The sequence below is a fragment of the Triturus cristatus genome, chromosome 12, assembly GCF_964204655.1.
Source record: "Triturus cristatus chromosome 12, aTriCri1.1, whole genome shotgun sequence".
Classification (NCBI taxonomy): Eukaryota; Metazoa; Chordata; class Amphibia; order Caudata; family Salamandridae; genus Triturus; species Triturus cristatus.
In genome coordinates this window covers 646140350-646168102 of record NC_140595.1, presented here as the reverse complement: position 1 = coordinate 646168102, position 27753 = coordinate 646140350, and the positions used below count along the sequence as shown (strand labels likewise).

At 42.9% G+C, this 27753-nt stretch overlaps 1 protein-coding gene across 3 annotated transcripts in view; it reads right to left on the bottom strand.

The window, feature by feature from the left end:
• LOC146776471 (hepatocyte nuclear factor 4-beta-like) overlaps positions 1-27753 on the bottom strand; it is a 474084-nt gene that overhangs the window by 216508 nt on the left and 229823 nt on the right. For all 3 annotated transcript variants that reach the window (XM_085637981.1, XM_085637983.1, XM_085637982.1), the window contains exon 4: positions 26322-26428. In XM_085637981.1, the coding sequence (XP_085494107.1) occupies positions 26322-26428 (107 nt within the window). The remainder of the gene's footprint in view (positions 1-26321; positions 26429-27753) is intronic.

Below are 27753 nucleotides of genomic sequence, written 5' to 3'. Positions count from 1 at the left end.
CAGCAGAGAAGATGCATCGGTTCCTCTGGCAAGCACCTTAGGCCCACTTCCAAGGGACCAGAACTGGGGTGGCACCACTTGACAGGTTAGACTCAAAGATGGCAGTGTCCAGGTGCAGGGGTTGGAAGCCTGTTATATACCAGAGGCTTAAGATCTAGCCCTTGGAGTCACTCTGGGTACTGGGGTCAAGGGTTGCAGGTCCAGTCCTTTTCACCCAGGCAAGTATGTGGTAAATATTCTTTTTACCGAAACTGAATTTCATACGGAATCTTTAAAATAAAGTAAAATAGCTCAGAATAACAAGAGGCAGAATCCGTGGTATAAGAGGTTTTCTAAATGGGCTTTATTCCATCCAAAATGGCCGACTCGAGTCGCGGCCTTCAGGTTCCGTCACCACGAGGGTTCAGGAAGTGAAGTACAATACTTTATTGACAAGAAGTAACTTTTATAGGTCATACATTTACAATGAAACAAGTGCAAAAAGGCGTAACAATTGATAAGATAAATTAACATAGTGATACGTAATTGAAACTAGGCGTAATAAGGAGCAAAAAGAAACGTGATTGGCTCTGATTATCTTACATAGGTGGATCTATACGATAATACTTAACATAGATGCGTGCGCAGCAGCATGACGTGTGATTGACGTGCAACTAGGGGGTGAAGGGGACTTGACATTTAGCTCTACATGTGGAGACGAGAAGTCTGGGGGTCATGTCAACCTAATCCCAAATCATATCTAACATCCTATGTTTAGAGAACTATGTTATCCACAAGGAAGGACTCTCGGACAGAATCTACTCTATACTAACTGTATGTGCGTGTACAAGCGTCTAAGTGCCTATATGAGAAGCGAGGGGCAGAAAACTTTCCATGGCAACAGGGCTATGAATCACTTGCAGGAGGACGGAAAGGCTGAGTCCTTTGCTTGTGAGCTAAAGGAAATGTTTACCTAAATCACTAGACAGGAATGCATCGGCTGAAGAGCAAAATAGATAATTCGAAGGTGAAATACAGCTTCTTGGCAGGCAGGCGAAAACTGGCCGAGGCAGGCACCGTTAGCTGCACAGGGAGTAGGACAAAGTTCATGGATACAGATGCGAGCTCAAGCTGAAACTGTCAGAGACAGAGAGCAGGGAAAGGCTTTGAGGAAAGAATCGGGCCTACTTGCCTGAACTGTAAAAATGGAGTAACTTAGCCATATAAAGTCGGTGGCTTTTCATACTTAGGAATTGAATATCCAGCCCATTGATGGCGGATCTGACAGAGAACATGTCGACGGTAGACACACATATGTTTGCGTCTTGGAAACTGGAACTGGAGGGAACATACATGTACTTGTGACATGCACATAGAATCGTTGGGGTCCAAGATAGGGGACATAACTGATCAGGAAAATCCACATTTCCACATTCCCTCCTTGTCCCCTACTTGCCCTTCAAGAGATATCAATCTTCATTATTCCATCGATTTGCTCATGGAGCATCATTTCTTCTTCCTTCTTTTTCCGGCATTTTGAACGAGAACTTTGATATGGAATGCATGATGTGGCACACAGACCACAAATCGCTGGTCCACATTGTAGGCATAAACAACAACTGAAGAGCATAAGAAGGCCAATACCTAGGAAAGATAGAACTCTCCATCCCCAGGCTGATATCACACTCCAAAACCACCCGGACCACGTCCAAGTGCCTGGATTCTCGTGTATCTGGCTTACAATCTTATGAAGGCGTGTTATAGCTTTATATACAGATGGCGAATTTTCTGGTATGAATATGCAGCAGCTGGATCCGATGACCCTGCAAGCTCCGCCCCTATCGGCCAGGATGACGTCAAGGACAAGACGATTCTGGAGAACAACAATTCTCATCACTGATTGTTCCTCTGTCAGATTGCCTAGGGCGGCTATAGTCTCGTTTACTACAGCTTCAAGAGTCTTGGTGAGTCTGCGTATCAGCTTACTATTTGATATTGTACCTATATAGGGAAAGATACCTTTATTGAAATCTACATACTTGTCCCATGCCGTCTCAGTATAATCGACAACTGGGAGATCTCTACGCTCTCTTTTGTGTACTAAATGAACATTTCGATAATAATCAGGGGGAGCTAGGAAAACAGGTGGCAAAAGGAATGCTATGTAACAGGTACCATCCCAATCTAGAGGCAGACGCATATATGCCGTCTGACCACATATAAAGTAAGAATGGCGAGAAGCTCTAAATGAAGATTTCCCTTGATCACTATATTCTACTGTAGTAACGCATTGGCTATGGCCCATGTGTATGGAACCAACTTTTCTCACACATAATTCACCCTTAACTGGAAATACTGACATAGTGGGCAGAATTAATTCAACTTCGGATTTGACGTTCAAAATCATGAGATTAGGCGTAAAATTACCTAATTTATACACTTCATTTTCTAAATCAGTTCCTGTTCTACTGGGGTGACCCTCCTTATTAGGGTGACAGACTTTGAATAAAACTAGATTCAGATTTCCCCATATCCAATGTTGTTGATAAACTGCTGTGTCTGGGTCTATGGAATTTAGTAAACTAAACCATGCTCCACAGGAGCCATTGTGTGTGAACGGATGTGGAAAGAAAGGCAGAACTCCTTTGTTATTCTGATAGGGAGGGAGTCGGCCACACACCCAACAATTGGTGGCATTACTAGTCTGATGGGAATGATGTAACATACTAATGAAGGTGTTATTGCGCAGCGCAAGTCTATAAGATAATTCATGTGGCGGTAGATCGCTAAAAGAATGTTCAGCAGTAATATTATAAACATGTCTAGAAATAGGATGATATATGTGCAAAATCACACTCGTAATGATTATTAAAACACTAAAAAAAAACAGAATTAATAATGTCCTCACACAGTAGCTACGCAGTGTTTTACAATACTGTGGAAATGTGGATTTTCCTGATCAGTTATGTCCCCTATCTTGGACCCCAACGATTCTATGTGCATGTCACAAGTACATGTATGTTCCCTCCAGTTCCAGTTTCCAAGACGCAAACATATGTGTGTCTACCGTCGACATGTTCTCTGTCAGATCCGCCATCAATGGGCTGGATATTCAATTCCTAAGTATGAAAAGCCACCGACTTTATATGGCTAAGGTACTCCATTTTTACAGTTCAGGCAAGTAGGCCCGATTCTTTCCTCAAAGCCTTTCCCTGCTCTCTGTCTCTGACAGTTTCAGCTTGAGCTCGCATCTGTATCCATGAACTTTGTCCTACTCCCTGTGCAGCTAACGGTGCCTGCCTCGGCCAGTTTTCGCCTGCCTGCCAAGAAGCTGTATTTCACCTTCGAATTATCTATTTTGCTCTTCAGCCGATGCATTCCTGTCTAGTGATTTAGGTAAACATTTCCTTTAGCTCACAAGCAAAGGACTCAGCCTTTCCGTCCTCCTGCAAGTGATTCATAGCCCTGTTGCCATGGAAAGTTTTCTGCCCCTCGCTTCTCATATAGACACTTAGACGCTTGTACACGCACATACAGTTAGTATAGAATAGATTCTGTCCGAGAGTCCTTCCTTGTGGATAACATAGTTCTCTAAACATAGGATGTTAGATATGATTTGGGATTAGGTTGACATGACCCCCTAGACTTCTCGTCTCCACATGTAGAGCTAAATGTCAAGTCCCCTTCACCCCCTAGTTGCACGTCAATCACACGTCATGCTGCTGCGCACGCATCCATGTTAAGTATTATCGTATAGATCCACCTATGTAAGATAATGAGAGCCAATCATGTTTCTTTTTGCTCCTTATTACGCCTAGTTTCAATTACGTATCACTATGTTAATTTATCTTATCAATTGTTACGCCTTTTTGCACTTGTTTCATTGTAAATGTATGACCTATAAAAGTTACTTCTTGTCAATAAAGTATTGTACTTCACTTCCTGAACCCTCGTGGTGACGGAACCTGAAGGCCGCGACTCGAGTCGGCCATTTTGGATGGAATAAAGCCCATTTAGAAACCTCTTATACCACGGATTTCTGCCTCTTGTTATTCTGAGCTATTTTACTTTATTTTAAGGATTCCGTATGAAATTCAGTTTCGGTAAAAAGAATATTTACCACATAATGGCGCCCGAATAGGGACACTTTCTCATCTCACGCGCCGGCGGTGCGTTGCAGGCCCGGTCTCCTGCCACAGCTGGACGGACCATAAACGCGTACCAGCAGGATTTCCTGTAAGCTCCCTCCGGTCAAGCGGGGGCGACTGAGGCTGCGATCAACCCAGACGAGGCGGTGAGAAGTGCGAAGTATCCCGACCAGAGCCTAGCTGAGAGAGCAAGATCCGAGGTATACAGAAGCCCACCAGGTTTTTCGAAATCCCGATGTCCAGAGGGTCCGCTATCCGCAGTTATCGAGTCCTGTCCATTCTCTGAGGCCTTCCGTTTCAAGGAGCTACTCGGTGAGTACCATCGCCGAGGAGGCGTGTTGACGCGCACATAGGTTGTGCCGGTCAAGACGGATTTGGGTACACAAATCCGGTCGGCACTGTTTAGCAGTGTATATGTACTGTTTAGCAGTATATCAAGTATTCCGAAGTATTCAGTTATTGTCAAGAATTCAGCGTGGTGATTAGTTAGGCAGACTGTCATCATTGTCGGTTATTGTTAAAATGTTTAATGTTTAATGTTTAAAGTGTTCAAATGTCTTGCATATTGTGGTATGAATGATTGTTCTTTGTTCGCTGTTCATTATTGTGTTTTTCGTATTAAGTGAATTCAAGAGTAAGTATCAGATCAGTTGTCAATATGCCGCTCTTCTCGAAGTTAAGACAGATTACTACCAGAAAAGGGGTGCTTGAAGAAGCAGTTCCTATTCCTCCTAGGGACACTACAGGGCATTTTATGTACCACAAGCATGGCTTAGATGCCATATTGTTTCTTGATCTATGGGTAGATTATACCAAGGGATTGCCGGAAAGTCAAAGGTGGCCCGCAGCGGGAACCTGGGATGCAGAGTGCATCATGAAAGTGGAGGAAGAGTTATGGAAAAGAAAGGTCAGACAGTCACAGAAAGACGCTGTTGAGTTATGGCGTAAAGAATCTCATAGACGTACAGAAAAAGCACGTAGACAAGAAGAGAGGAGTAAAGAAAGTTCAAATAAAGTTCAAGAAGATCTATTAATTGAGGAAGGTATCCGAGTGAAGTCAGAACAAGTAAATAGACAAAGAAATGCTCTTATGAATGGTATGTATCCCCTTCTAACCGAAGGACTACCAAAGGCTGTTCCAGGGATGCCAAAAGACTTGCCACCCCCGTTATTTCCAATTAAGGTACATCAAAAAGGGCATCCCAGAACCGCAGAAGATGTTTTTCTTTCCTCATATCTAGACGACACAGCTCCCGAGTATACTAACGCCACACTACATAGACCGTCTGGCGGAGGGGTTCAACGTCAGGATCAGGTATCCGACCCCGTGCAACAGCAAGTCCCGATACAAGCTTCGGCAAGCACATCTGTCCCCGCAGTCGATTCTACAGTGGTATCGACACCCATAGTTGCTGTGTCACGTTCAACCAACCCATTCACACCCGATGCCCCAGATGGGGCCACGGGAGGTGCTAGCAATACCTTTACACCACCCAGAATAAATAAACTTGTCTTTCAAGAATCAGCGCATTCACGTACACCTAAATTCGTAAGTGAACGTACGCTTAAGGAACTCCTTGTAAATTGTAGATATGACCCGGTGGTTGGTAAAGAGGACGAAATGGTCCTGGCATCATTACGCATCAGGCGAGCCGCAGAGTATTTAGCAAGGTTACCAGGAATGACTACGCATCTAGATAACATATACCATTTTGTTCAAACAGGACGAGATCCAGGATGTATTAACAGAGCTATGGAATTCCAGAAAGTAGAGATACAGGGGGAACTGTTACGTTTCCTCATAAACTGTGTGATCAGAAATCAAGACCGTCCGGGGGTAGACCCGAATGCAATGCTTATTCTTACAAGATGGAGCCAGAATATATCAGAAGGGAGACACGATAAGCAAAATTGTATAATAGCCATGTGCCGAAAAATCCGTAGAGAAATAGAGCGTATTCATGAAGAAAGATTGGGAACAGACGAGTTCGAGCAAGACAGTCAGAGACCATAGCCTATGTAGGCAGAGGAAGATCCTGTGATAATGCTAGATGTTTTTCTGATCCCATACACTCTGTATGCCCAAATAATAGCAGAACGTATCCGACGCCTGTAATAAATCTGAAGTCTCCTGAACATTTGTTTCAAGCCGCAGATAAAATACTACGAGAACGAAGGGGTTACCACCTCCTCGATTCCATGGATGAGCAAGAATTAGCCAGATCAGCTGTTCACTGGATTGACAGTCCTGAAATATACGGTGATGAGACCGTAGCACACACGTTTTTTAATCTCAGTGCAGATGAACAACGTTTAGCTGGAATCTATATGATTCAGCAACTCCTTATATTATATAAGAGCCAACATGCTGACCCTGGTCCTTTACCTGATATATTAACGGAACTACTCACGAACAGATGGAGAGGTTCTAGTAACAAGCTAATTAAAGAGATATTAGTGTCACGTAAACAGTATGTCCTTTTTGTAAATCCGGATTCTCTCTCGCTGCCCCACAGAGAAAGAACGCCGTACTATATGGATAGACAAAATCCTTTACGAAAAGTGCACCCAATAAAAGGCGAAGACAATGAGTTTCACCGTGTATTTGTTTACACACCCATATCAAAAATGGAATTATTAGAAATGAAGAAAGTAGTACCTAGTCATGACAAAGACCCAGCGGGTTTCCACCGAGAAATTAAAGACATGTTACTAATGGGAGAGTACACCTTTCCTGATATTATGACGATATTAAAGGTGCTTTTGCCTGCTGGCATCTATGAAAAACTGAAAGAAAAAGAGTGGGAAGTGGGAGACCAAAAGATAGACTGGACAGCATTAGCAGAGGAAGAAAGGGCCCGAACTGCAGGTTCAGGGCTCGGGGATAAAGTTAAACTGTTACCAGGTTTACTAGTACAGGTACTGCCACGTCTATTAACTACAAAAAAGGAAGATTGGGGTGCAATCACAGCCTGCAAACAAAAGCAAGATGAAGACACAAGCGATTATTATGCTCGATTTGAAAAATGTTTTGGTATAAACAGTGGTATAAAAGCAAGTAGTGACTCATATCCACATTTATTTGTGACAAAATTAGTGGAAAATGCATTGCCTCCAGTGAAGAATAGAATATTGAAATTCGAGAGTACCTGGCAAAGTAACACTCCGTCACAAATGCTACAAATGTTACAGTATCATCACAATAGAATTAGGGATGAACAAGAACACGAGCATAGACGCATGAAGGATACAAAAATGAAAATGCTAGTTTCTCAGACAGTACCAGCAGAGGGTCACAAAAAGGGTGTGACACATTCTGGTGATTCTGCAGCTCCTGTAAAAGGAACCTGCAATTACTGTAAGCAACTAGGCCATTATGTACACGATTGTCCAGTCCTGAAACGTAATATAGCTACAGGTATTGCAAAAGAGAGACCACGATTAGTTAGACAAGATCAGAATGAACAAGGAGCTATGCAGCATGGACAGTCCATGCCAGTTCAGCAACAGTCCATGCCAGTTCAGCAACAGTCCATGCCAGCCTCACAGCAGCCCATACAGTTTGTGCCAGCTGCACCACCGTTGCCTGCTACTGCCACACAAACCACAACACGACAAATGTATCAGACTGCACAATATGAATATCCTGAGTATCAGCGTTACGCATGAACAAGCCTAGAGAGGGAAGTTGACTTACCGCTCATCGAGATTCCTGTAGATCAAGAAGGACCGTATGTACATAGTGAATTGTTAGGTCAAGATAGAAAATTCTTACTCGATACAGGGGCAAGTCGAACAACTATAAAACGTAGTGAAGTTCCAGGGGCACCCCTCTCAGGCTCTCAAAATGTTTCCCTTGGTTTTTCAGGAAAACCTATTGTTAATGAAGTATCACAGCCTCTCCCACTTACGATAGGACCTTTGACACGAACTACAGATTTATTGCTTACTAAATCATGCCCAGAAAATCTGTTAGGAATTAAAACTCTGAAAGCACTAGGAGCCATAATATGTTGTTCTCCGGAAGGAGTAAGGTTGTTTCTACGTGATTTTAAAGGTCACTATGTGTCTAGGGACATGGATCCCCGACTACAGACTTTACCAGTACATCTATGGGCACAAGGCCCTACGGATGTTGGCTGCATGAACATTACACCATACCGAGTCACATTGAAAGCAGGAGTGGTACTACCACGAATGCGACAATACAAGTTACCACATGATGCTGTAGTGGCTTTGCTGAAAATCATTGATGAGCTAATTGCCCAGGGAGTAGTTGTAGAAACAGACTCCAATGTATGTAATTCACCGATAATTCCGATTCTTAAACGAACTGATCCTACTGCCCCACCAGTATACCGATTGGTTATTGATTTGCGTGAACTAAACAAGTGCATTGTACCACAATTTCCTGTGGTCCCTGATATATCATCATTATTGACAGCAATTGATTCCGAAGCAACATTCTTTACTGTAATTGATCTCAAGAATGCCTTTTTCAGCGTCCCAATAGATCCGGAAAGCCAATATTTGTTCGGATTCAGTTTAAATGGGCGCAGCTTTAAATTCTCACGCGCTCCCCAAGGATTCACAGAAAGCCCCAGCATCTACAGCCAAGCACTGAAACGAGAACTTGACAGTATCCACATGCCAGTCAATACTGCACTGCTTCAATATGTCGATGATCTGCTGATCACCGCGAGAAGCGAACCTGAATGTGAAAAGGCTTCTCTGACAGTTTTACATTTTCTAGCCGACAAGGGGCACAAGGTGTCTCCTTCTAAGCTGCAATTCTGTGTCCAGCGAGTTATTTATCTTGGTCACTCGCTGTCCAAGGAGGGAAGGCAGCTTACACCAGATCGCATCCAGTTAATTGCTAACATGTCAATACCCCAGACACAAAAGGAAGTGCGGGCTTTTATAGGCCTCACTTCATATTGTAGGCAGTGGATCCCTCAGTACGCATTTCTAGCAAAACCACTCATTCAGCTAACCACACAGGAGGCAGCCACATCGACTGTTCTCCCTTGGACTCAGGAACATACACAAGCTTTTGAAAGCCTAAAGGAAGCTTTATGTCAAGCACCTGTTTTAGCAACACCATGTTATAGCAAACATTTTACACTTTTTGTTACAGAACGTGAAGGTACTGCCTTGTCAGTACTCACTCAGGATCAAGCAGGATCACGCAAGCCATGTGCTTATTTTTCCAGTACATTAGATCCCGTAGCTCAGGCTTTGCCTGCATGCCTGAAATCAGTGGCGGCGACAGCTTTAGCAATCAGACAAAGCGATGCCATAGTATTAGGACATCCATTGACAGTACAAGTACCACATGCAGTAGAGGTTCTTGTGAACCGAACACAAACACAACACTTGACCATAGCAAGACTTACCGGTTATGAACTGACATTGTTTCAACCACACATAGAGATCCGACGGTGTAATACATTGAATCCTGCTACACTATTACCTGTAATTGGAACAGACCCACTAGCTCATGATTGTGTTGAAATCATTGAAATAAAGACGAAACCTAGACAAGACTTGACAGACGTTCCATTGTTAGATCCAGACCTGACGTTGTATGTAGACGGATCGTGCATGAGAACAAGTACAGGAGATTTAGTGGCCGCGTATGCAGTCACAACAGACACTGAAGTTATTGAGACAAATTGTATAGATACTTTGTCAGCCCAAGCAGCAGAACTTATTGCTCTAACACAAGCCTGTATTCAAGCCACAAATAAGAAAGTTAATGTATACACTGACTCACGTTATGCATTCGGAGTTGTACACGACTTCGGCGTACTGTGGCGAGAGAGAGGTTATTTAACCTCCCATGGTGCCCACATTCAGCACGGACCCCTCATTCATGCCTTGTTAGACGCAATACATCTACCCACTGCTATATCGATTATGAAATGTAAAGCACACACGAAGGTTACTGATATCATTTCTCAAGGCAATGATTTAGCTGACAGAACAGCTAAACAGACTGCTCAGAATCGCACATTAGACATGACAAAGCCAATAGTTCAGACACCAACACAGTGTATGACAATTAAGGATCCCGCACTTGACGTAATTGACATACAGACACATGCTACTGCAGAAGAATTAAAGAAATGGACTGAACTAGGAGGGATCCAGACAGATCAGGGATGGATGACGAAGGAGAAATCTGTATGGTTTCTTCCTGACTCTATGGTCCAAGCCATTATAGCTACAATTCACAGCCCGGCGCATTTAGGAGAAAAAGCTATGCTAGATAGCATTCAACACATTTGGTTCAATAAACATTTACGAGCAGCAGCTAAACAAAAGGTCCGTACCTGTATGATATGTTGTCAGTTCAACCCGGGAAAAAGTGTTCCCGTAGAACAGGGTGGATTCCAGACTCCTGATCATCCTTTTGAAGTGCTCCAAATGGATTATATCCAGATGGAACGATGTCGAGGATTCAAATATGTTCTTGTAGTTGTCTGCGCTCTCTCCCGATGGACTGAGGCGTACCCAGTATCAGATTACACGGCCCCGACTACTGCCAAACAGTTAGTTCGAGAATTCTTCCCACGGTACGGGCTACCACGTGTTGTATATTCAGATAACGGCCAGCCTTTCTCATCCGAATTAATGAAACATGTCTCACTTTTGTTGGGATATCAGTGGAAGTTCCACTGTGTCCGACACCCCGAGGCAGCAGGTCTCGTGGAACGACATAATCAAATTTTGAAAATCAGATTGTCTAAAATATGTAAGGAGAAAGGTGTTGACTGGATAGTAGCCTTACCAGTTGCACTATTTTACATAAGAATGGTAGCACACTCTCGAACAGGGCTATCCCCGTATGAGGTGATCTTCGGAAGGCCACCAAATATGTGGGGGACGCCTGTACCACGTAAAATAACTGATGTTAATTGTAATATGCTGACAGATTACCTGGCTTCCTTGATGTCTGCACTACAATCTTGTCGTTCACAGGTAGCTGCAGCTTTTCCTGACAACACTGAGGTGAAACCCCATGACGTTGCTCCGGGGGATCTGGTGTTTGTGAGGAATTTCGATCGGAAAACCCAATTGGAGCCCAGGTGGAAAACACCGAAGCTAGTCCTGCTGACCACAAGAACAGCCGTGAAAGTGGAGGGCCGCAAAGGATGGATACATTCCAGTCACGTTAAGAAATTTCATGGACTATCCTCGGATATAGACACTGTGCCCTGCACTCCCTCACAGACTGATTCAAAACTTCCCTTTGTTGAAAGGAATGACTCTCAGAACTATAAATTAAAACTTAGGCCCAAACAGTCGAGCAATTTGATTGTTTAAGTCCTCTCCAAGGTGAAGCGGTTGAATTGTCTCTGACATGTATCCCTTGGACCTGAGTAGAGAAAATACCAGAGAAATGTTGAAACGACAGGCGTATTGTAGATCACTGCGTAGCTACTGTGTGAGGACATTATTAATTCTGTTTTTATTGAGTGTTTTAATAATCATTACGAGTGTGATTTTGCACATATATCATCCTATTTCTAGACATGTTTATAATATTACTGCTGAACATTCTTTTAGTGACCTACCGCCACATGAATTATCTTATAGACTTGCGCTGCGCAATAACACCTTCATTAGTATGTTACATCATTCCCATCAGACTAGTAATGCCACCAATTGTTGGGTGTGTGGCCGACTCCCTCCCTATCAGAATAACAAAGGAGTTCTGCCTTTCTTTCCACATCCGTTCACACACAATGGCTCCTGTGGAGCATGGTTTAGTTTACTAAATTCCATAGACCCAGACACAGCAGTTTATCAACAACATTGGATATGGGGAAATCTGAATCTAGTTTTATTCAAAGTCTGTCACCCTAATAAGGAGGGTCACCCCAGTAGAACAGGAACTGATTTAGAAAATGAAGTGTATAAATTAGGTAATTTTACGCCTAACCTCATGATTTTGAACGTCAAATCCGAAGTTGAATTAATTCTGCACACTATGTCAGTATTTCCAGTTAAGGGTGAATTATGTGTGAGAAAAGTTGGTTCCATACACATGGGCCATAGCAAATGCGTTACTACAGTAGAATATAGTGATCAAGGGAAATCTTCATTTAGAGCTTCTCGCCATTCTTACTTTATATGTGGTCAGACGGCATATATGCGTCTGCCTCTAGATTGGGATGGTACCTGTTACATAGCATTCCTTTTGCCACCTGTTTTCCTAGCTCCCCCTGATTATTATCGAAATGTTCATTTAGTACACAAAAGAGAGCGTAGAGATCTCCCAGTTGTCGATTATACTGAGACGGCATGGGACAAGTATGTAGATTTCAATAAAGGTATCTTTCCCTATATAGGTACAATATCAAATAGTAAGCTGATACGCAGACTCACTAAGACTCTTGAAGCTGTAGTAAACAAGACTATAACCGCCCTAGGCAATCTGACAGAGGAACAATCAGTGATGAGAATTGTTGTTCTCCAGAATCGTCTTGTCCTTGACGTCATCCTGGCCGATAGGGGCGGAGCTTGCAGGGTCATCGGATCCAGCTGCTGCATATTCATACCAGAAAATTCGCCATCTGTATATAAAGCTATAACACGCCTTCATAAGATTGTAAGCCAGATACACGAGAATCCAGGCACTTGGACGTGGTCCGGGTGGTTTTGGAGTGTGATATCAGCCTGGGGATGGAGAGTTCTATCCTTCCTAGGTATTGGCCTTCTTATGCTCTTCAGTTGTTGTTTATGCCTGCAATGTGGACCAGCGATTTGTGGTCTGTGTGCCACATCATGCATTCCATATCAAAGTTCTCGTTCAAAATGCCGGAAAAAGAAGGAAGAAGAAATGATGCTCCATGAGCAAATCGATGGAATAATGAAGATTGATATCTCTTGAAGGGCAAGTAGGGGACAAGGAGGGAATGTGGAAATGTGGATTTTCCTGATCAGTTATGTCCCCTATCTTGGACCCCAACGATTCTATGTGCATGTCACAAGTACATGTATGTTCCCTCCAGTTCCAGTTTCCAAGACGCAAACATATGTGTGTCTACCGTCGACATGTTCTCTGTCAGATCCGCCATCAATGGGCTGGATATTCAATTCCTAAGTATGAAAAGCCACCGACTTTATATGGCTAAGGTACTCCATTTTTACAGTTCAGGCAAGTAGGCCCGATTCTTTCCTCAAAGCCTTTCCCTGCTCTCTGTCTCTGACAGTTTCAGCTTGAGCTCGCATCTGTATCCATGAACTTTGTCCTACTCCCTGTGCAGCTAACGGTGCCTGCCTCGGCCAGTTTTCGCCTGCCTGCCAAGAAGCTGTATTTCACCTTCGAATTATCTATTTTGCTCTTCAGCCGATGCATTCCTGTCTAGTGATTTAGGTAAACATTTCCTTTAGCTCACAAGCAAAGGACTCAGCCTTTCCGTCCTCCTGCAAGTGATTCATAGCCCTGTTGCCATGGAAAGTTTTCTGCCCCTCGCTTCTCATATAGACACTTAGACGCTTGTACACGCACATACAGTTAGTATAGAATAGATTCTGTCCGAGAGTCCTTCCTTGTGGATAACATAGTTCTCTAAACATAGGATGTTAGATATGATTTGGGATTAGGTTGACATGACCCCCTAGACTTCTCGTCTCCACATGTAGAGCTAAATGTCAAGTCCCCTTCACCCCCTAGTTGCACGTCAATCACACGTCATGCTGCTGCGCACGCATCCATGTTAAGTATTATCGTATAGATCCACCTATGTAAGATAATGAGAGCCAATCATGTTTCTTTTTGCTCCTTATTACGCCTAGTTTCAATTACGTATCACTATGTTAATTTATCTTATCAATTGTTACGCCTTTTTGCACTTGTTTCATTGTAAATGTATGACCTATAAAAGTTACTTCTTGTCAATAAAGTATTGTACTTCACTTCCTGAACCCTCGTGGTGACGGAACCTGAAGGCCGCGACTCGAGTCGGCCATTTTGGATGGAATAAAGCCCATTTAGAAACCTCTTATACCACGGATTTCTGCCTCTTGTTATTCTGAGCTATTTTACTTTATTTTAAGGATTCCGTATGAAATTCAGTTTCGGTAAAAAGAATATTTACCACAATACGCCTGTCGTTTCAACATTTCTCTGGTATTTTCTCTACTCAGGTCCAAGGGATACATGTCAGAGACAATTCAACCGCTTCACCTTGGAGAGGACTTAAACAATCAAATTGCTCGACTGTTTGGGCCTAAGTTTTAATTTATAGTTCTGAGAGTCATTCCTTTCAACAAAGGGAAGTTTTGAATCAGTCTGTGAGGGAGTGCAGGGCACAGTGTCTATATCCGAGGATAGTCCATGAAATTTTTTAACGTGGCTGGAATGTATCCATCCTTTGCGGCCCTCCACTTTCACGGCTGTTCTTGTGGTCAGCAGGACTAGCTTCGGTGTTTTCCACCTGGGCTCCAATTGGGTTTTCCGATCGAAATTCCTCACAAACACCAGATCCCCCGGAGCAACGTCATGGGGTTTCACCTCAGTGTTGTCAGGAAAAGCTGCAGCTACCTGTGAACGACAAGATTGTAGTGCAGACATCAAGGAAGCCAGGTAATCTGTCAGCATATTACAATTAACATCAGTTATTTTACGTGGTACAGGCGTCCCCCACATATTTGGTGGCCTTCCGAAGATCACCTCATACGGGGATAGCCCTGTTCGAGAGTGTGCTACCATTCTTATGTAAAATAGTGCAACTGGTAAGGCTACTATCCAGTCAACACCTTTCTCCTTACATATTTTAGACAATCTGATTTTCAAAATTTGATTATGTCGTTCCACGAGACCTGCTGCCTCGGGGTGTCGGACACAGTGGAATTTCCACTGATATCCCAACAAAAGTGAGACATGTTTCATTAATTCGGATGAGAAAGGCTGGCCGTTATCTGAATATACAACACGTGGTAGCCCGTACCGTGGGAAGAATTCTCGAACTAACTGTTTGGCAGTAGTCGGGGCCGTGTAATCTGATACTGGGTACGCCTCAGTCCATCGGGAGAGAGCGCAGACAACTACAAGAACATATTTGAATCCTCGACATCGTTCCATCTGGATATAATCCATTTGGAGCACTTCAAAAGGATGATCAGGAGTCTGGAATCCACCCTGTTCTACGGGAACACTTTTTCCCGGATTGAACTGACAACATATCATACAGGTACGGACCTTTTGTTTAGCTGCTGCTCGTAAATGTTTATTGAACCAAATGTGTTGAATGCTATCTAGCATAGCTTTTTCTCCTAGATGCGCCGGGCTGTGAATTGTAGCTATAATGGCTTGGACCATAGAGTCAGGAAGAAACCATACAGATTTCTCCTTCGTCATCCATCCCTGATCTGTCTGGATCCCTCCTAGTTCAGTCCATTTCTTTAATTCTTCTGCAGTAGCATGTGTCTGTATGTCAATTACGTCAAGTGCGGGATCCTTAATTGTCATACACTGTGTTGGTGTCTGAACTATTGGTTTTGTCATGTCTAATGTGCGATTCTGAGCAGTCTGTTTAGCTGTTCTGTCAGCTAAATCATTGCCTTGAGAAATGATATCAGTAACCTTCGTGTGTGCTTTACATTTCATAATCGATATAGCAGTGGGTAGATGTATTGCGTCTAACAAGGCATGAATGAGGGGTCCGTGCTGAATGTGGGCACCATGGGAGGTTAAATAACCTCTCTCTCGCCACAGTACGCCGAAGTCGTGTACAACTCCGAATGCATAACGTGAGTCAGTGTATACATTAACTTTCTTATTTGTGGCTTGAATACAGGCTTGTGTTAGAGCAATAAGTTCTGCTGCTTGGGCTGACAACGTATCTATACAATTTGTCTCAATAACTTCAGTGTCTGTTGTGACTGCATACGCGGCCACTAAATCTCCTGTACTTGTTCTCATGCACGATCCGTCTACATACAACGTCAGGTCTGGATCTAACAACGGAACGTCTGTCAAGTCTTGTCTAGGTTTCGTCTTTATTTCAATGATTTCAACACAATCATGAGCTAGTGGGTCTGTTCCAATTACAGGTAATAGTGTAGCAGGATTCAATGTATTACACCGTCGGATCTCTATGTGTGGTTGAAACAATGTCAGTTCATAACCGGTAAGTCTTGCTATGGTCAAGTGTTGTGTTTGTGTTCGGTTCACAAGAACCTCTACTGCATGTGGTACTTGTACTGTCAATGGATGTCCTAATACTATGGCATCGCTTTGTCTGATTGCTAAAGCTGTCGCCGCCACTGATTTCAGGCATGCAGGCAAAGCCTGAGCTACGGGATCTAATGTACTGGAAAAATAAGCACATGGCTTGCGTGATCCTGCTTGATCCTGAGTGAGTACTGACAAGGCAGTACCTTCACGTTCTGTAACAAAAAGTGTAAAATGTTTGCTATAACATGGTGTTGCTAAAACAGGTGCTTGACATAAAGCTTCCTTTAGGCTTTCAAAAGCTTGTGTATGTTCCTGAGTCCAAGGGAGAACAGTCGATGTGGCTGCCTCCTGTGTGGTTAGCTGAATGAGTGGTTTTGCTAGAAATGCGTACTGAGGGATCCACTGCCTACAATATGAAGTGAGGCCTATAAAAGCCCGCACTTCCTTTTGTGTCTGGGGTATTGACATGTTAGCAATTAACTGGATGCGATCTGGTGTAAGCTGACTTCCCTCCTTGGACAGCGAGTGACCAAGATAAATAACTCGCTGGACACAGAATTGCAGCTTAGAAGGAGACACCTTGTGCCCCTTGTCGGCTAGAAAATGTAAAACTGTCAGAGAAGCCTTTTCACATTCAGGTTCGCTTCTCGCGGTGATCAGCAGATCATCGACATATTGAAGCAGTGCAGTATTGACTGGCATGTGGATACTGTCAAGTTCTCGTTTCAGTGCTTGGCTGTAGATGCTGGGGCTTTCTGTGAATCCTTGGGGAGCGCGTGAGAATTTAAAGCTGCGCCCATTTAAACTGAATCCGAACAAATATTGGCTTTCCGGATCTATTGGGACGCTGAAAAAGGCATTCTTGAGATCAATTACAGTAAAGAATGTTGCTTCGGAATCAATTGCTGTCAATAATGATGATATATCAGGGACCACAGGAAATTGTGGTACAATGCACTTGTTTAGTTCACGCAAATCAATAACCAATCGGTATACTGGTGGGGCAGTAGGATCAGTTCGTTTAAGAATCGGAATTATCGGTGAATTACATACATTGGAGTCTGTTTCTACAACTACTCCCTGGGCAATTAGCTCATCAATGATTTTCAGCAAAGCCACTACAGCATCATGTGGTAACTTGTATTGTCGCATTCGTGGTAGTACCACTCCTGCTTTCAATGTGACTCGGTATGGTGTAATGTTCATGCAGCCAACATCCGTAGGGCCTTGTGCCCATAGATGTACTGGTAAAGTCTGTAGTCGGGGATCCATGTCCCTAGACACATAGTGACCTTTAAAATCACGTAGAAACAACCTTACTCCTTCCGGAGAACAACATATTATGGCTCCTAGTGCTTTCAGAGTTTTAATTCCTAACAGATTTTCTGGGCATGATTTAGTAAGCAATAAATCTGTAGTTCGTGTCAAAGGTCCTATCGTAAGTGGGAGAGGCTGTGATACTTCATTAACAATAGGTTTTCCTGAAAAACCAAGGGAAACATTTTGAGAGCCTGAGAGGGGTGCCCCTGGAACTTCACTACGTTTTATAGTTGTTCGACTTGCCCCTGTATCGAGTAAGAATTTTCTATCTTGACCTAACAATTCACTATGTACATACGGTCCTTCTTGATCTACAGGAATCTCGATGAGCGGTAAGTCAACTTCCCTCTCTAGGCTTGTTCATGCGTAACGCTGATACTCAGGATATTCATATTGTGCAGTCTGATACATTTGTCGTGTTGTGGTTTGTGTGGCAGTAGCAGGCAACGGTGGTGCAGCTGGCACAAACTGTATGGGCTGCTGTGAGGCTGGCATGGACTGTTGCTGAACTGGCATGGACTGTTGCTGAACTGGCATGGACTGTCCATGCTGCATAGCTCCTTGTTCATTCTGATCTTGTCTAACTAATCGTGGTCTCTCTTTTGCAATACCTGTAGCTATATTACGTTTCAGGACTGGACAATCGTGTACATAATGGCCTAGTTGCTTACAGTAATTGCAGGTTCCTTTTACAGGAGCTGCAGAATCACCAGAATGTGTCACACCCTTTTTGTGACCCTCTGCTGGTACTGTCTGAGAAACTAGCATTTTCATTTTTGTATCCTTCATGCGTCTATGCTCGTGTTCTTGTTCATCCCTAATTCTATTGTGATGATACTGTAACATTTGTAGCATTTGTGACGGAGTGTTACTTTGCCAGGTACTCTCGAATTTCAATATTCTATTCTTCACTGGAGGCAATGCATTTTCCACTAATTTTGTTACAAATAAATGTGGATATGAGTCACTACTTGCTTTTATACCACTGTTTATACCAAAACATTTTTCAAATCGAGCATAATAATCGCTTGTGTCTTCATCTTGCTTTTGTTTGCAGGCTGTGATTGCACCCCAATCTTCCTTTTTTGTAGTTAATAGACGTGGCAGTACCTGTACTAGTAAACCTGGTAACAGTTTAACTTTATCCCCGAGCCCTGAACCTGCAGTTCGGGCCCTTTCTTCCTCTGCTAATGCTGTCCAGTCTATCTTTTGGTCTCCCACTTCCCACTCTTTTTCTTTCAGTTTTTCATAGATGCCAGCAGGCAAAAGCACCTTTAATATCGTCATAATATCAGGAAAGGTGTACTCTCCCATTAGTAACATGTCTTTAATTTCTCGGTGGAAACCCGCTGGGTCTTTGTCATGACTAGGTACTACTTTCTTCATTTCTAATAATTCCATTTTTGATATGGGTGTGTAAACAAATACACGGTGAAACTCATTGTCTTCGCCTTTTATTGGGTGCACTTCTCGTAAAGGATTTTGTCTATCCATATAGTACGGCGTTCTTTCTCTGTGGGGCAGCGAGAGAGAATCCGGATTTACAAAAAGGACATACTGTTTACGTGACACTAATATCTCTTTAATTAGCTTGTTACTAGAACCTCTCCATCTGTTCGTGAGTAGTTCCGTTAATATATCAGGTAAAGGACCAGGGTCAGCATGTTGGCTCTTATATAATATAAGGAGTTGCTGAATCATATAGATTCCAGCTAAACGTTGTTCATCTGCACTGAGATTAAAAAACGTGTGTGCTACGGTCTCATCACCGTATTTTTCAGGACTGTCAATCCAGTGAACAGCTGATCTGGCTAATTCTTGCTCATCCATGGAATCGAGGAGGTGGTAACCCCTTCGTTCTCGTAGTATTTTATCTGCGGCTTGAAACAAATGTTCAGGAGACTTCAGATTTATTACAGGCGTCGGATACGTTCTGCTATTATTTGGGCATACAGAGTGTATGGGATCAGAAAAACATCTAGTATTTTCACAGGATCTTCCTCTGCCTACATAGGCTATGGTCTCTGACTGTCTTGCGGAATTCCCTGATTCGGACACTTCATCTTGCTCGAACTCGTCTGTTCCCAATCTTTCTTCATGAATACGCTCTATTTCTCTACGGATTTTTCGGCACATGGCTATTATACAATTTTGCTTATCGTGTCTCCCTTCTGATATATTCTGGCTCCATCTTGTAAGAATAAGCATTGCATTCGGGTCTACCCCCGGACGGTCTTGATTTCTGATCACACAGTTTATGAGGAAACGTAACAGTTCCCCCTGTATCTCTACTTTCTGGAATTCCATAGCTCTGTTAATACATCCTGGATCTCGTCCTGTTTGAACAAAATGGTATATGTTATCTAGATGCGTAGTCATTCCTGGTAACCTTGCTAAATACTCTGCGGCTCGCCTGATGCGTAATGATGCCAGGACCATTTCGTCCTCTTTACCAACCACCGGGTCATATCTACAATTTACAAGGAGTTCCTTAAGCGTACGTTCACTTACGAATTTAGGTGTACGTGAATGCGCTGATTCTTGAAAGACAAGTTTATTTATTCTGGGTGGTGTAAAGGTATTGCTAGCACCTCCCGTGGCCCCATCTGGGGCGTCGGGTGTGAATGGGTTCGTTGAACGTGACACAGCAACTATGGGTGTCGATACCACTGTAGAATCGACTGCGGGGACAGATGTGCTTGCCGAAGCTTGTATCGGGACTTGCTGTTGCACGGGGTCGGATACCTGATCCTGACGTTGAACCCCTCCGCCAGACGGTCTATGTGGTGTGGCGTTAGCATACTCGGGAGCTGTGTCGTCTAGATATGAGGAAAGAAAAACATCTTCTGCGGTTCTGGGATGCCCTTTTTGATGTACCTTAATTGGAAATAACGGGGGTGGCAAGTCTTTTGGCATTCCTGGAACAGCCGTAGGTAATCCTTCGGCTAGAAGGGGATACATACCATTCATAAGAGCATTTCTTTGTCTATTTACTTGTTCTGACTTCACTCGGATACCTTCCTCAATTAATAGATTTTCTTGAACTTTATTTGAACTTTCTTTACTCCTCTCTTCTTGTCTACGTGCTTTTTCTGTACGTCTATGAGATTCTTTACGCCATAACTCAACAGCGTCTTTCTGTGACTGTCTGACCTTTCTTTTCCATAACTCTTCCTCCACTTTCATGATGCACTCTGCATCCCAGGTTCCCGCTGCGGGCCACCTTTGACTTTCCGGTAATCCCTTGGTATAATCTACCCATAGATCAAGAAACAATATGGCATCTAAGCCATGCTTGTGGTACATAAAATGCCCTGGAGTGTCCCTAGGAGGAATAGGAACTGCTTCTTCAAGCACCCCTTTTCTGGTAGTAACCTGTCTTAACTTCGAGAAGAGCGGCATATTGACAACTGATCTGATACTTACTCTTGAATTCACTTAATACGGAAAACACAATAATGAACAGTGAACAAAGAACAATCATTCATACCACAATATGCAAGACATTTGAACACTTTAAACATTGAACATTAAACATTTTAACAATAACCGACAATGATGACAGTCTGCCTAACTAATCACCACGCTGAATTCTTGACAATAACTGAATACTTCGGAATACTTGATATACTGCTAAACAGTACATATACACTGCTAAACAGTGCAGACCGGATTTGTGTACCCAAATCCGTCTTGACCGGCACAACCTATGTGCGCGTCAACACGCCTCCTCGGCGATGGTACTCACCGAGTAGCTCCTTGAAACGGAAGGCCTCAGAGAATGGACAGGACTCGATGACTGCGGACAGCGGACCCTCTGGACATCGGGATTTCGAGAAACCTGGTGGGCCTCTGTATACCTCGGATCTTGCTCTCTCAGCTAGGCTCTGGTCGGGATACTTCGCACTTCTCACCGCCTCGTCTGGGTTGATCGCAGCCTCAGTCGCCCCCGCTTGACCGGAGGGAGCTTACAGGAAATCCTGCTGGTACGCGTTTATGGTCCGTCCAGCTGTGGCAGGAGACCGGGCCTGCAACGCACCGCCGGCGCGTGAGATGAGAAAGTGTCCCTGTTCGGGCGCCATTATGTGGTAAATATTCTTTTTACCGAAACTGAATTTCATACGGAATCTTTAAAATAAAGTAAAATAGCTCAGAATAACAAGAGGCAGAATCCGTGGTATAAGAGGTTTTCTAAATGGGCTTTATTCCATCCAAAATGGCCGACTCGAGTCGCGGCCTTCAGGTTCCGTCACCACGAGGGTTCAGGAAGTGAAGTACAATACTTTATTGACAAGAAGTAACTTTTATAGGTCATACATTTACAATGAAACAAGTGCAAAAAGGCGTAACAATTGATAAGATAAATTAACATAGTGATACGTAATTGAAACTAGGCGTAATAAGGAGCAAAAAGAAACGTGATTGGCTCTGATTATCTTACATAGGTGGATCTATACGATAATACTTAACATAGATGCGTGCGCAGCAGCATGACGTGTGATTGACGTGCAACTAGGGGGTGAAGGGGACTTGACATTTAGCTCTACATGTGGAGACGAGAAGTCTGGGGGTCATGTCAACCTAATCCCAAATCATATCTAACATCCTATGTTTAGAGAACTATGTTATCCACAAGGAAGGACTCTCGGACAGAATCTACTCTATACTAACTGTATGTGCGTGTACAAGCGTCTAAGTGCCTATATGAGAAGCGAGGGGCAGAAAACTTTCCATGGCAACAGGGCTATGAATCACTTGCAGGAGGACGGAAAGGCTGAGTCCTTTGCTTGTGAGCTAAAGGAAATGTTTACCTAAATCACTAGACAGGAATGCATCGGCTGAAGAGCAAAATAGATAATTCGAAGGTGAAATACAGCTTCTTGGCAGGCAGGCGAAAACTGGCCGAGGCAGGCACCGTTAGCTGCACAGGGAGTAGGACAAAGTTCATGGATACAGATGCGAGCTCAAGCTGAAACTGTCAGAGACAGAGAGCAGGGAAAGGCTTTGAGGAAAGAATCGGGCCTACTTGCCTGAACTGTAAAAATGGAGTAACTTAGCCATATAAAGTCGGTGGCTTTTCATACTTAGGAATTGAATATCCAGCCCATTGATGGCGGATCTGACAGAGAACATGTCGACGGTAGACACACATATGTTTGCGTCTTGGAAACTGGAACTGGAGGGAACATACATGTACTTGTGACATGCACATAGAATCGTTGGGGTCCAAGATAGGGGACATAACTGATCAGGAAAATCCACATTTCCACAAGATGGCAGCAGATCAGCACAGCAAAGTAGGAATCCAGCATAGTGCAGTCCAGCAGAGTGGCATTCCTTCAATAGCACAGCAGTCCTTCTTCTTGGCAGAGTATCCATGGGTCCAGATGTGTACATAAGTGGTGATGTCTGAAGTCCAGTACTTATACCCAGTGGTGCCTTGGAAGCAGGGAGACTTCAGAGAGACTTTGATGTGCACAGATGTCCTCTTTTCCTGTTCTGGCTCCAGACTCACTACAGGGGGTATGCAGCCCTCTGTGTGTGGACAGGATACAGCCTATACAGATGTGAGGCTGTGCCCAGCTCCTCCCTCCTATCCTTCCAAAGATAGCCCATTGAGACACACCTAAGTTCCCATTGTGTCTGACTGTCTAGGAGGAATACACAAAGCCCAGCTGCCAACTATACCCAGCCATGTGACCAGAGACAGGCTACAGGCACCAAATGGCCATTTCTAAAAGTGCCATTTGCAAAATTTAAATTTAAAACCCAACTTCGCCATAAATTTGGATTTTAAATTGTGAGTTTAGAGACACTAGACTTCAACGGTTATCTCTTCCCAATATGGAAATTACAATCATAAAAGGTAATATGTTAATCTCAAGGTTATCCTATGAGAGAGGCCTTGAAGTAGTGAAAAACTGATTTAAGAGTTTTTCACTACCAGGACCGGTAAAACGTGCCAGTCCTGCGTTTACATTACATTGCACCCTGCCCCCTGGGCTGTCCAGCACTTAAAGGGTGACTTTATTGTATTAAAATGGAAGGTTTGGATCTGGCAAAAGGTTTATTTTGCGAGGTCGAAATGGCAGTCTAAACTGCAGGTACAGTCTACTTTATGGCAGGCCTGAGACATGGTTAAAGGTCTACTTAAAGGGGTGGACAATCAGTGCTGCAGGCCCACTAACTGCATTTAATTTTCAGGCCCTGGGCATATGTTGTTCACTTTACTAGGAACTTAAAAGTAAACTAAATATGGCAATTGTGTATGAGCCAATATTACCATGTTTAGAGGAGAGAGCACGTGCACTTTAGCACTGGTTAGCAGTGGTAAAGTGCTCAGAGACCTATGGTCAACAAAAACAAATTCAGCAAAATGTGGAGGAGGAAGGCAAAAGGTTTGAGGGTGACCCTGCAGAAAGCGCAATTTCCAACTGGCTGGCATAGGAGTTTCCAGCACCCTCCTCCGTTAGAGTGGAGGAGCGTTGCCCCCCCCCCCCCCCCCCCCCAGAAAGCATAAAACATGAAATGGTGATAAAATGTTTTTATCACTATTTTATTTTGACACTTCCTGCCAGAAAACAGAGTGCGAGGGCAGGACCAGTGAGTCACTGCTGCCAATGATTGGCAGTAGTGAGGAGAGGCCATTTAGTTTGCATTGCGCATGTTGGTTTGACCGGCTATTTTGCTACGGCCAAACCGACATGCTCAACTCAAACCTCTCCAACCTGGCTGTCTTGATCAACCAGGTTTGAGAGCAGGCACAGGCCTACGGTGCCTTATTGAGCATGGTGCCAGCCCACTCCAGCTGAAGATGTTTTAGAACATCCTACGGATGATCAAACCGCCTGAACTTTCAAAAGTGCATGACAGTGGAGGCAGGTTGAATGAAACAGAATGAACTCCAGCTTAACAGGGACAAGACTGAACTGTTAGTACTTGCCAACCAGCTAAATAGTTGGGTTAATAACTGGTGGCCAGACAATTCAGGGGAACTCTGACACCATCAGATATAGTGAGGAATATGAGAGTGATGTTTTAAAAAAAAAAATCAAACTCTGGTTAGCTCCTCATTTTACTAAACACATTACATTATGTTTTGGATTTTTAAAAACCTCTCTTGCCATCCGATTGTAGGAAAGGATAGTGCAGGCTGAAATGATGTCTCATCTGGACTATGGTAATCCCCTTCATTTGGGACTGCCTAATTATCTATTAGAAAGACTTGAAAATACATTCCTGCTCCTGTGCTGCTTTTTAAAAATGCCTAAAACACGAAAAGCTAATTCAGGCGACAAGGCGTTTACAGTTCCAACAACAAGATACTGGAATCAACTTCCCTTGCAGATTAAGAAGGAAGTTCATCCTTTCAAATGTAAGAAGTTGCTGAAAACATGTCTGTCTGGAGAGTGCTTTAAGCTTCAGTTGTTTTCCCTTGAAGTTTACTTTCCACTTCTTGCCTTCTCCTGGGTGTTGGTTTTACTTTTGTGCTCCTAAGCTAGCAATACACCTCTTGGGGTCATTGTTTGTGCTTAATAATTCTTAAATCATGACGGTGATCATCAATTCAAAATAGTTCCTGCAATATAGGTAAATTGAGAACTATCAATGAAAAATATATTACTAAATATCACTTCCTTGTAGACTCATGGGGGCACTCCATAAAGGCATTGGAATACACAAAGTAGTACATCTGTAGTGCTTTTTACGTACCTTTACAAGCCATTGTGAACATATGAAATGGGAATATTTAGGCAACATTCATATCTCAATAGTACAAAAAGAGAGAAATGTTCCTCTTTGCACTTTCACTAATGAGTTGGAAGATTCACAAAGGCATGTAGGAGTAAGCAAAGGAATACTCCTGTAGTACTGCTTCCTGTACATGTATATATATATGTCTTGTGAGGTAGTACCATAGCCTACAAAATGTTACACAATGGGTTAATTTACTCCCTTTGAAGAACATTTAAGGAGACGCATATTGCCATGCTCGTCTATCGAGAGACGACCCTTTAGTCCACCGCAATTTTTTTTTTACAAAAAACTAATAATTTACAATATCTCACACAAGATGTACTTACACCCTGTGTTTTGTTATTCATCGATTTTAAAACAGCAATTTTGATAGGTACGTATTTACCAGAATGTCTACACCACTGATATGTTGTTCCTAATCTTTAAATCTAGATCATATGGCCTGGTGTGTCACTTGCTGCTATGTTGTTGGGCATGAATAATTGGATAATGTAAAGTGGGTAAAATATTAAGTCCTGTAATTTCCCGTAATGTCATGCATGCTGCTCAGTAATTCTGAAGAGTGAAATATTCGATGGCCTGTTTGTCATGACATGTTGGCGAGTATCTTCCTACTGCTTCATATCATATGGTAGTTTAAAGGGACCATCTTGTGAATGACATCAAAATAGGTTTAAAACCACACAGACATCAGACAAAGGAATATTTTATAATGCATTCTTTTGGTGACTGGTAGCAATGCAGGAAATAGGTAAAGGGAAAAAATGTTTCCTCTATACTGGTTGGCTGAGAAATATCCCATTTGAAAGCCAAAGAGAGCCTTTGAGCTGGACACACGTTGTAAGGCTTTTCAAATACATCTACGCTTGGCCACACTGGGCCTTTCTTTTAGAACAGGTCGTAAAGCAATGGACAAAGCCTTCTACCTGATGCGCCATGGCCTCAGCCTGGGCCAAAACACTGATGGATAGTGAGCCATTGTCCTCATAGCTGTTCCTTCGGATGCTGATCCTGTCCCGCTCATTCTGTACAGCTGTGGGATGGAAAAGAGAAAATACACGTTAGTTTCCATGATCCGAGTACTCAATTTACACACAGTGACTGCACCCTACATGGCCGCCAGAAGATGTCTCAATGCGACCAAGAGTCCACAGATCCTGTGACAGAAGATGAGGAGGAACTGAGGTGGATTTAAGCATGGAGCGATCACGTTCCCTAAGAGTGCCCTCTTACAGTGCTCTATTTATTTCACCTGTGATAGATAATGCATTGTCACAGCTTTATTTATCCTGTGATGATTCAATATTTGTTTTTCAATCACAGGCTGAATAAATAAAGCACTGAGGTAGAAGATAAGGAATTTGAGACTCTGCCCCTTGAGCTAGGTAAATATAGGTCTAGCCTTGTGTTTTAACAGTATCCATTCACAGAAAGATTGATTTGACCATATCTTCCCTAGAAAATTAATTCTGTCCGTTTATACATGACATTTCTCACTGCTCAAATAACTGAATTTGTTCCCTTGAAATGTGTGTTTTTTCAAAAGTCAGGTATGTTGTTCTGCCAGATACCTGCTTGGATCTGGTAAATTTTAGAAAAAATATATGCGTAAGTATAGGCCTTAAATTTGTACTTTTTAGGAAGGTGTTTATAACTGTTTGTCATGATGTTTTAAAGCATATAGTGCATCGCAAGCGAAACATCTAGGTGGTGACTAGAATGATCATGTTTTTGAAAACAGGGAATTTTTGGTGATATTGGATATGCATGAATAAAATATCAAGGTATTTTTGATTTTTTTTAAAACCTGTGTTTTATAAAAGTCTTGCACAATAGTTTACTACTCTTACATGCTGTTCTTTATAAATTAGTTTCAGTTGAATCTAAATTAATATTGTTATCCTCATACAATAAATACACTGCATTTGCTAGATTTGACATTGGGCACCTTTTGGCCAGGCTAGCTTCTTACGTTTAGAGAAATATTAATCCATGGGAATCTAATTGACACTCAAGGTTTAGACCTGAAATTAAACATTGAGAACTGTGAAGAAAAGATTACAAACATAATTTCTCTAAGGCATCGTTTTTGTGTATGCATTTTCTGTATATATGGCATGATTTGTGCCTGCAGGACTGTTCCTTTCTGTCCGTGATTATTCTTGCTAAAGAAGACGCACACAGGAGGTAGGCTTGGTGCCCGTTTCCAACCCCCAACCAAGAGAAAACTTTGTGTGTTAGAGATAAGACTTCTTGTAATCATAACATCTTGCTGCATAAGAAAAAAAAAAACTAATGCTTTGCTGTGGTCTACAATCCTCTCACGTGGAGCTCACAAATCAGGTTTACGTTGGGTTT